Here is a 10,039-nt window from a genome sequence, read left to right as displayed (position 1 = left end):
GTGACCTACACAGCCTAGTTCCTCAGGTGCCCACCAGCCGGTTACACCTTCCCATGGCCCCACATGTACAAGCACGCAGTGTATACAAGGTGGATGCACGTAAAATGCAAGTGAATTATTACGTGAGGTCAGTTCCCTAAGCCCCCTTGCTCCCCAAATCCCCTGGACCTCATTTTCATAGTACTTTAAAAAAAAGTCTTCTCAAGTCCCAAAAGCAAGAGTGTTTGCAAATAAATTACAGCAACAGTCACATTAAATGTTTCTAAAAATTGTCTTTTTTAACTCTTAGCCCATCTCTCAATTAAGCAGATTTTAAACATAACACTTTAAAAAAATTTCTGGTTTGCCAAGCAAAGCCTGTTTCTGTATTTAATAGTTTTATTTTTACCTTCCGCAATAATGACGGGGCACTTAAGAAATTAAGTTTTTTCTCAAGAGGAAGTTCTCCAGATTTAATCTCACAGCATGAATTATAACTTCAAAGTTAGGACTTCTGGAAGGGAGGGTCCTTTCCAGGAAAATCTTGGTTCTAGGACCAAAAGGCTGAGATACAAGATCAAATTCCTGTCCTGCCTTTTCCAGCGGAGGCAGTGGGCACTTCTCCGCTGTTGAAGGCTTAGTCCCTGTGAAACGTAGTTAGTAGGGGCAGGTCAAGGGTGCCTAGGAGAGTCCCCAGCACCAGATCACCATCCTGACCGTGGCTCCTGGGGCGTGCAGGTGAGGTCTTTGCTGCTTTCGAAAATTGGGCAGCAAAGCCTGGGGCTGACGTATGAAGAGTTGCATTATGTGCTCCCTGGCAAAGAGACCGCACCCCTCCAGGAACTGTCATCCCGCCAAGACGTCAAGGAACCAGGTCTTCAAGAAAAGAAAGAGATGATTGGGTATAATTTTATAGCAGCAGAATCCTGCATCTAATACTAACCATTGTGTTCTACAGTTTGACATTTTCTGTCCTGGGGACCGATCGGGGCCCCTGGCTGAGAGGCTGTGGCCCCATCCTCGGGCTCGGGGGAAGGAAGGGCCGCCCCCGTCTCCTGAGCCCACTCCCCAGGCTGTCCTGCACTGGCTCGTCTCAGGCCTCTGGGCCAGCGTGAGAAGCAAGAGTGGGGGTGCGTTCCAGGAGCAGTGGCTCCTGACCCTCAGGACACGGCACCTCCAGGCAAGGCGAGACAACCACGGGCCCTCTCCCAGAAAAATCCCAGACATGCCACGTTCTATGTGGCTTTGCACAGTTCTTAGACCCTTGGGGAGCAAGGATGGTAGTAACCGCCTTGCACCTTTCTAGATTCTCTCCGAGTAGATGATGCCGCCACAGCAGACACAAGCGGGCTTATGAGGCCCCGAATAGTCAGGCAAGGGCTAGGGACCGGCCAGCGCCAGGACAGGCTGGCCACCTGAGGATGCGGGGCTTCTTGGCGTCTGGCGGTGGAGGCAGCGGGAGGAGAGAGTGGGACCCTCCTCAGCAGACACAAGTACAGGTGCTGAGGGCACTGGCGTATCTCTCAGAGACGGCTGCCTGGAGAGTTGGAGTCTCCCCGCCTGCAGGGCGCTGTGCACTGAGATCACCACGCCCCTCTCCTGCAGCGCTCCAATCAGCCACTGCCGCTCCTCTTCCACCTCCTTCTTTATTGGCGGTGAGGGATTCCCAGGCCACCATCACCCTTTATGGGTAGTAGGGACCCAGGAGCCTGGGCGGCGTGGATTAGCTGGGGCCAGGAGGCTGGGACTGCGCAGGTCACTTCACCTCTGAGCCTGGGGTCAGAGGACACCTTCTTGAAGGGCTGAGAGTAAAGACTTTAGGATGTGTGGTCACGTGGCTCGGCCTCTGGCCCTCTACTCAGCCTGAGCTTGAAAACTGCCTGGAGGCAGACAGCAGCCCGGCCCGGCAGGGAGAGTGACACTTGACTGGTACGCAGCCTCACGTGCGGGCCCTGCTCTGTGACTCTGGCCTCAGACCATCGGAAACACCTTCAGCCCAAAGGGCACCTGCAGAGCCAGGTCACGGGGACAGATAGACAGACGGGGGCACAAGTCAGAGCATGGAAGTGACGAAGGGGTCCCACGCCTGCTGTCGGGTAAGCAAGTGTCTTTATTGAGAACATGTATGTCTGGCAAGATCTGGATTAGCATTTTCTCTTATCCCCGTGAGTGGGACGGAAGGGTTGGAAGTCAGTGGAGGCACAGAGAGAGAGCCTCCTGCCCAGGGGACAGGATGCAGCTCTGCTGCTCCCGTGACGCGGAGGTCCGCATCACCTTCCTGGGGGGGGCTGTGGACCGGCTGCCCCGCCGGGCTGTGTGCAGAGGGAGCTGCTCCCAGAGGCTCCGGCCGGCCAGCCCCGCCCTAGGTGGCCCGCACCTTCATCTCCGACACCTTGTAGCTGTAGTTGTACCCCTTCCCTGACCTCCAGTTGATGCCGTTTGCAAAGCTCTCGTGGGGCCCCCCAAGGTAGCGACCGTTCAGGTTTGACACATGACAATCCTTGTACCACCAGGCCCCCTGGTACTGCACGGCACAATTGGCAGTATTTTTGTCGCTGTCTTGATCTTTGGTGGAGAAGGCGTTGTTGTTGTGGGACGTCAGGGAATCACCTGCTCAGAAGGAAAGGTCGCCTAATTGGCACACAGGGCTAAGAGGTCCCCGACGCTGGTCCAGGTCAAAGCTGCTGTGTCCGGGTGTGCCCCTCACATGACCCCAGGGAGCATCCCTCTGCTGATGTAGTGGCCCTGGTGTCCCCTCATCTGCTCTGCTCCTGCCAGCTAACAGGCATCCTCTCACTTAGGGGGCGAACTTGTTCACTCCTCAGGGGAGAATTCCAGTCACAAGAGTGGGAATGGAGCCTTCAGGGAAATGGGCTCAATTATCATCCTTCCCCGTTTTTCATCAGAAATGGTAGTTAATAATAATGCCACAGCTTGTTGGACTTTCTCATGGGTCACTTCAGCCTTGTGGGTACCTTACCGTGTGGATAAGAAACTGGTGGGGTTAAGTCCCCAAGAACATCACACACAGAAGAGGCAGAGCCAGGACGCTAAGCAGGTCCTCTCTGCTTCCCCAAACCCCACGCTGAAGCCCAGGCCACGGCTGTGCCCCGCGCAGACTCTCACCTGCACTGCCCCCGACAAAGGCTCCCAGGACCAGCTTGTACTTCTCTGCCTCAGCCGCCATCTTGAATGACTGGTACTTGGCAAATTGGTGGTTGCCCTCAAAGTCCACGAGGTCCACCCGCAGCTCGCTGCTTCCTGTTGGAGGTGGGTGCTCAGGTCCCAGCAGAAGGGACCCTCTGCCTCCAGGCACGGGGGGTGGGAATGTGGGCTTTAGGGGACGTCTGAACTTGGCATCGGGGACAATTCACCGGGAAGGTGTGAGAGGCTGGGCTGGTGGGAGGACCTCAGGGATGCCTCCCTGTTTTCAAATAGCTCCCCTGCTGTTCCATCAGCCATGCCTGAAATTCCACCGTAAGTGTACCTGGATGGAATGAAGCCTCGCTCTAGTGTGAAGCCCTAAATTCTCCTGCAAATAGCTGTGAATGCCACGGCAGGAAACCTTTGTATGTGTAGTTCCTTCTGCAAGGATTTCAGGGCACATGAGTGGACACCGTCAAGCTTGCCGTGAGGGAGTGGAAGAATTAAGAAAGGATTTACAGGTTTGCCGTTGAACCCAGGACCAGCTGTGAAGCTGATTCTGTGGAACGGAGAAGCGGGGTGAGGGGGCCTGCGTGGGGACCGCCACATGCACTGAGCGGGAGAGGCAAGGTGGGGGCTCCGTGGGCCTAAGATCCCAGTTTCAAGGAAGGACCAACCGTTGGAAGTGGGAGAAGGGCCACCCCGATCCAGATGGCCTCCCCCTCACTTCCGACTCTCGGGTTCTAGATACGACCGGTCCCGAGACCAGAAGTCGTCTTCGCTCCAATAATCCACCTCCTCCGATTTGAACACTCAGAGAGTGTAAGAGAATACACGTCCTAGGTTCTCAGAGTAACAACCCCTCCTGCTGTCACACGTGACCACCCCGGGGGCCAGGAGGAGCGGGGTCCTCTGGTCCACGTGGCCCAGGGCTAAGGTCAGGGGCATGTGCATTTCAGGCACCCCACCACAGAGCCCCCGGCCGTGGCCCTACCCTGGGCGGTCAGGGCGTGGATGTTGTCATTCCCCAGCCAGAACTCTCCCAGCTGACTGCCGAAGCCCTGCTTGTACGCGGCCCAGTCCCGGTAGAAGTCCACAGAGCCATCGCTCCTTCGCTGGAAAACCTGCACACGATGGGGAGGGCTGGGGAGACGGGGCCCCACTGCCGTCCCCCCCAGAGCACCCCAGCCACACGAGGGAGCCCCACTGCCGACCCCCCCAGAGCACCCCGGCCACACGCGGGAGCCCCACTGCCGACCCCCCCAGAGCACCCCGGCCACACGCGGGAGTAGCGCTGGGAGTTCACAGGTATCACAGGCTGAGGACCAGACGTGGGTCTCATCCAAGAGCCCAGGGGCAGTCAGGGACACCCACATGGGACCAGGGAGGAAACGGAGGCTCAGAGAGGGCAGGCGACAAGCCCAACGCCACACAGCTGGAGAGGAGTGGGCACCTCCGGGCCGGAGCCCACAGCCCTGAGTCACGGGACTCCTTCCCATGTGGGTCCACACCCCTCTCCCCCGACATTTCTGATTCTCCCGACCTCAGTGAAACGACGGGGTCAGCCTCAGCCTGGAAGGAGTGGACGGTCTCACAAAGGCCACTAAACAGTGATCTGCCGCCAGGTGAGGCTCCCAGGCACGCCCACCCCTGCCCAGGAACCCCACGGCCATCACTGGGTGAACCCCACGGCCATCGCTGTGTCCCCCCCCACTCACGGTCCACCCCCCGCCGTCCACGTCCATGTCACACAGCACGGTCAGGGGCCGGCAGTCGGGCAGGTAGATGGTGTGCCAGCCGCTCAGAAAGTGCCCCCTGGTGAGCAGCTCCTTACAGGTCCGAGGTCCTGGGGAGGGAAGCCTGGGAATGGACGCCAGGACAGGAGCTCTGGGCTGGGCAGGGGGGAGGGGGAGGGGGGAGGAGGGAGAGGCAGGGACACCTGCCTGGGGGAGGTGGGCCCTGAGTCCTGGGACAGAGACGCAGCCCCCAAGGCCACCCGGCTGTGACGGCCAGGCCCCGTCGACCTGGCCATCCCCACCTCCCAGGGCTGCCCCCGCCTAGTCTCCTGGGCACCTGGCCTCCTCCAGGAATACACTCGAGTTATCCAGGCAATGGCTGCCTATCACGTGGGTAGGTGGGGAGTAAGATATGCTCAGAGAGGGTTTTGTCCTTGGAAGGTGGAACCTGAGTCTGTGCAGCTGGCCTTCTGGTCGACCCCCCCTCCCCCGCCCCCAGCAGGAGCAGGTCCAGGTGGAGGTCCGGGGGTCGGCGTGTTCGCAGTCACCTGTGGCACAGGAATGAAGCTGCCCCGGGTCTCCTGTTGTGGGGAGAGAGGACGTGCACGTCACACGTCTGGAAACAGCGCCCCCGCCCCTCAGCCCTGTTGCTCCGTGAACACGGCGTGGAGAAAGGAAACCATTGTCCAGCTCTTTGCAGAACTCTCAGCCTCCAGCCCTGCGGATCAGCTCCTAGACTCAGCATCACTGGGCTTGCCTGGCCCCCACTGCATCCGGCCTGCCTGGGGGCTGGCGGCCAGCACCGTCCCGCGGGGCACTGGCTGGACCGCCGTGCCAGCCACCTCGCCTGGGCTTCACGGCTCACGGCGGTGGAGGTTAGCACCCCCAGGCCTATCGCTTTCCACAGCCCGTGTCTCCAGCACAGCCTCTGCTTGTGGGAAGTACTGAGGAGCATTTGGGATGTGAGTCTGGGCCCCATCCTCGCACTTTGTATTTGTAGCCAGAGCGTGTGACTGTGTCTTGGCGTTTTGCCTTTTCTTGCTTTTACAAAGTTTTAAATAAATGAGCATAAATCAGAGCATTATAAGCAAAGTGTCCAAAATCACGTAGTAAAGCGGTATTGCCAGTCACCTGGGTCCGACTCTGGAGCCTCTGGGCTTTGAGCGCTCACCGGCCGCTGACAAAGCACGCCGGGCTCAGAGGCCCCTCCTCCCGCACCCATGGGCTGCAGGGACAGGGCCAGGGGTGTGGTCTGAGATCCTCCCCCAGGTGGTGCTGGCCGTGACCGAGGCCTCTGGGAACCCCCGGCCCCATGCAAAGCCTGCACAGTGACCCCAGGGAGGCGGAGGGGCTCACCTTTCTCTCCGCCCGCGCCCTTTTCCCCTCGGTCTCCTGGGGAGAGACAGGAGATGCACGGGACGTCTGGTCAGTGGACATCGACCCTCCGCTCTAGAAACCACCCAAGTGCTCAGTTCTTCGGGAGCTGGGGCGTGGGGGTGGGGCTGAGGCTCTGGGCACCACACACGCATGCTCCGCGGCCCACACCTCTCCAATGCCTGGGTCTCAGCCGGGGGAGTTGCGGGGGGACTCAGAGGCCTGCATTCTGCCCTGGGTTATTAGAGGCTGCTCTGGACCTGGGGCCCCGGACCCGGGACCCAGTTCACATGCTGTCTCGATGCTCTTTGGAAACAGGATATAGGACAGGTGCCTCTCTCACTTGGCCCCCCTCCCTCTCTCTGTCTCTCTCCCATCTCTCTCTCCACCTCCTCCCTCTCGCTCTCTGTCTGTCTCCATCTCTCATGTCTCTGTAGACAGGCCCCGGGGTCCTGCTCAGGCGTCCTAGCTCTTCCTCACCTTTGGTACCTTTGGGCCCGGCCGGCCCTGCCTTCCCAGGGACTCCGGGAGAACCTCGCTCTCCTGTAAATTCCAAAGACACATCATTGAGGAAAACGCAACCTGAAGCATTCTACTTGGGCCTCTCCGCCCTAAGGAATACAGTCCTGACCCTCCCATCCCAGCTGCGGTGTCCTCGGGATCAGTGCCCTGGGACTCAGCCCGAGGGTGACAGCAGACGGCGGGGACAAAGCACTCACCGCCACCCGGTGCCGACCGGCCGGAGCGCCCAGCTCGGGCCCCAGGGGACCACCGGCGATCTGGCTCCCGACCACCTCAGTGCATCAGCCCAGGTCCAGGCCACCGTCAGGGAGCCCCCCGGCTACTTGGGGGCCTGGGACCAAGAGCACGTCCTCAGAGACCCTGTCACACAGGACCCTCTGGCCCCTTGGCTCTGGGAGGGAGGCGGGGCCCTGCCCTGTGCTCAGCCCTGGACGCAGGGGCGGTCGGGAGCAATTATGCATCCCTCTGGGGTGGTTCTGTCTCCACCTCCAGAGAGGAGGGGTCGGGAGCCACGAGGCCTCCCAGGTCTGCGTTATTGATGTGAGCAGGGGGCTAGGACCACCCAGGGCCCTGCCCCTCCTCCTGAGCACTGATGGGAGAGTCAGGAGAGGCGGCCCCAGGCTCAGCCAAGGCAGCAGGAGCGCCTGCCGGCAGGCTGCCCTCCCCGGGGAGTGTGGGTGTGTGGGTGTGGGGCCGAGGGGGCGCCGGCTCGGCTTGGGGCGGACCAACCACACCCACTGGTGGGCAGCCGCCCCAGCCCGGCCCCTCCTCCCAGTGTCCCCCCGGCAGGACTCCCAGCCTGGAGCCCACCGTGGTGAGCACACACAGCCCTCCCATCCCCAGGAGCTGCCCTGGGTGCCCACGGCCCCTGAGCTGGATACCTCCCAGGACGTGAGAGGCCGGGGACCTCCGAGCTGGCCCTGTGTCCGGAGCCCTTGGAGCGTCCACTCACACGCAGGCCCGGGGCACTCACCCCTTGAGCTGCGTGCCCACCTGCCCTTCATCCCAGGCTCGGGGCCCGAAACCCCACAAGGGGGCCACCACGTCGACGGGAGAGCTGTGGAGCGCTCGGGGGCCTTCCTACTGCATTGAGGTCCAGCTCCACCCTCCCTGCTGATGGCTGACTGCTCTGAGCCCCAGTTTATCATCTGCGGTACAGACAGAAAACGCCGGGGCCGCAGTTTTCAGGTGAGAATACCGAGGTACGCGTGGCTTGGAATCTGGCCCACGGCCACGTAAAGCCAGGGCTGGATCGAGGACCGGGAAGCGGGTGTTCTATGGAAGTGGACCCCGATGTGAGCTCATAGACCAGCTGCGACCAGCCCCCTCCTCAGGGAATGACAGATCCCGGTGGGCCTCGGGGGTCCCTCCTGACACCAGCTCTGAGCAGGGTCGTGACCCAAGCTCCCGACCTGAGACCCGCAGGGGGCAGTGCCCACCCGGGGTCTAATTTGAGAAGAGCCGGTGCTCAGTGACCCCCACGCCCGAGCCAGAGCACGTACCCTTCTGTCCACTGGCGCCTGCCTCTCCTTTGGGCCCTGCGGGTCCGGGCAGCCCCGGGCAGCCTCGGAGGATGGAGAGCTTGTCGGAGCCCTCCAGACCCACCAGCTTCACCTCTGCAGAGAGACACAGAGCGCCAGTCAGGGCGCTCGTCCTGGGCCTGAGAGCCCTGCAGAGCCCGCGACAGGCCACCCGAGCCACGGGGATCTGCCACGCGGCGACCTCGACCTGGGCCCTTGGCTGTGGCCAGAGTCACCCGTCTCAGATGAAGGGTCAGCCTGGCAGTGAGTTTCCCGCCTCTGGTGGGCACTGGTCAGGTGTGGAGGTGGTGCAGGGCAGAGCCCTGGCCTTGTGGTCCACCCTGCCTGAGCCACCCTCGCCCCAGCCTCAGTGCTGGAGGGTCAGCCTGGCAGGGAGGTGTTCAGAAATGTTTAGTCTCCGCTTTTGAGAAGTGATGATTGCCACTCACTGTCACGAGGAATAAGAATATTGTTCAGAAGGGCTTAGCTCGGGGCCCAGCACAGTTGGCTGTTAGCGCACGGGGCCTGCGGCTTTCAGACCCGACCGCTGTCAGGTCCTACTCACCTGGTGTCCGACTCACCTGGACAGGTGTCGGGGGCGGAGGCCACGGCGCACAGGAAGGCGGTGGCCAGCACTGTGGGCCCTATGGCCATGGCCACTCCACGCTGCTCCATCGCTCTGCTGTTGGCCGCCCGAGGAGCCCCGTGCTCTTATAGGGCTGTGGCCACGCACTGTCACCTCTGGCCCTGTTTCTCCTCCCGGTGGGGACAGCCAGTTCCTCCCCCGGCTTGTGGCGCCAGCTGGAGGTGGAAGCAGCCCCAGCTGGCTCTCTTCCAGGGCCCAGCTCCTCCTTACTGAGCAACTGACTTCCGTGCTTCCTGCGGACCAGCCCCACTTCCCCTCGGCAGGGCCATTTCCCTCCAGCCACCAGGCCCCCTAGGCCCTGCATGGGGAAGGGCCAGCCCCGCCCCCCCCATCACCCAGCTCTGCCCAGGCCATACCTGAGGCCTTCTCAGGGGGCAGGGTTTGAGGAATTCATTTGCATTTTATGGGCTTCAAGTCTACAGAAATTTCGAAAGTTCTCCTGGGGTCTAGGTTGATTAGAAGGGAGGGGCGAGGAGAGCAGGATGTGTGCGGTGGAGATTTCCCCAAGCCGGTGTGCCGTGGGCTTCCGACTGCAGTGGACATGCAGCAGGAGAGAAGCAGGGGCGGCCAGGCCAGGAGCATCGCAAAGCGTGGCCCTGGGACCTTGACAGAGGCTGCACGTGAACCCGACTGCAGCAGTTCCAGTCTGGGGGGGCGTGGAAGCGGGGCCAGGTGTGGGGTGGGGGGGCGGAGGGCATGAAATTGCTGGGGAGGGACATTCGGCACCCACCCCAGGAGGGACCAGGCTGCATGCTTTTCCCACACCTCCTAGGGAAGAGCCACACACTGAGGCTAGCTGTCACCGGGACTCCCGTTAGAGACGGAGGTGGCAAGTCTGTTCCCCCAACCCCATCCCAACAGCCCCTGTCCAGGTGGGGTGTTGGGATCACGACCCCAAGTCAGACAGACTCATGTGAGTATCAAGGGTCCATCGGAGACAATTTCAATGTCCACGGGGTGTGTGGCCTGAGTCTATGACCGCTGCTCAAAGACCTCCACTCTGCAGGGGAGAAAAAGTAACATTCTCCCCACCCTCTGTGTTCTCAGCCGAGACCCCTGTAATGCAAGACAGAGTAACAAGAGAAAAGCACAGAGAAGTTTCTTAGCACAGGTACTCT

The 10,039-nt window shown here is 61.0% G+C and overlaps 1 protein-coding gene across 2 annotated transcripts; it reads right to left on the bottom strand.

The window, feature by feature from the left end:
- Positions 1–2,080: 2,080 nt before the first annotated feature.
- FCN2 (ficolin 2) lies at positions 2,081–9,027 on the bottom strand. 2 transcript variants are annotated; one of them, XM_032636374.1, is made up of 9 exons: positions 8,857–9,027; positions 8,258–8,371; positions 6,714–6,776; positions 6,216–6,251; positions 5,408–5,440; positions 4,842–4,969; positions 4,118–4,247; positions 3,106–3,240; positions 2,081–2,589 (listed from the first exon to the last, which is right to left on the bottom strand). In XM_032636374.1, exons 1-9 carry the CDS (start codon positions 8,948–8,950, stop codon positions 2,342–2,344), a joined length of 981 nt encoding a protein of 326 aa, XP_032492265.1. In that variant the 5' UTR covers positions 8,951–9,027; the 3' UTR covers positions 2,081–2,341. The 2 variants fall into 2 exon arrangements, with proteins under 2 accessions (XP_032492265.1, XP_032492267.1); XM_032636376.1 differs by lacking the exon at positions 6,216–6,251 and having other exon boundaries at positions 2,085–2,589; positions 8,857–9,018.
- Between the last annotated feature and the right edge of the window lie 1,012 nt (positions 9,028–10,039).

This window comes from Phocoena sinus, chromosome 6, assembly GCF_008692025.1.
Source record: "Phocoena sinus isolate mPhoSin1 chromosome 6, mPhoSin1.pri, whole genome shotgun sequence".
Lineage (NCBI taxonomy): Eukaryota > Metazoa > Chordata > Mammalia > Artiodactyla > Phocoenidae > Phocoena > Phocoena sinus.
This window is presented reverse-complemented; position numbering and strand designations above follow the sequence as displayed.

Bases quoted from the DNA above. Each gene is read 5' to 3' on its own strand.
- FCN2 (XM_032636374.1), bottom strand. From the start codon at position 8,950: ATGGAGCAGCGTGGAGTGGCCATGGCCATAGGGCCCACAGTGCTGGCC. The intron at 8,372-8,856 runs GTGAGTCGGACA...GTCTCTCTGCAG, and splicing joins CGCCCCCGACACCTGTCCAG to AGGTGAAGCTGGTGGGTCTG. The intron at 5,441-6,215 runs GTGAGCCCCTCC...TCCCCACAACAG, and splicing joins GGGCGCGGGCGGAGAGAAAG to GAGACCCGGGGCAGCTTCAT.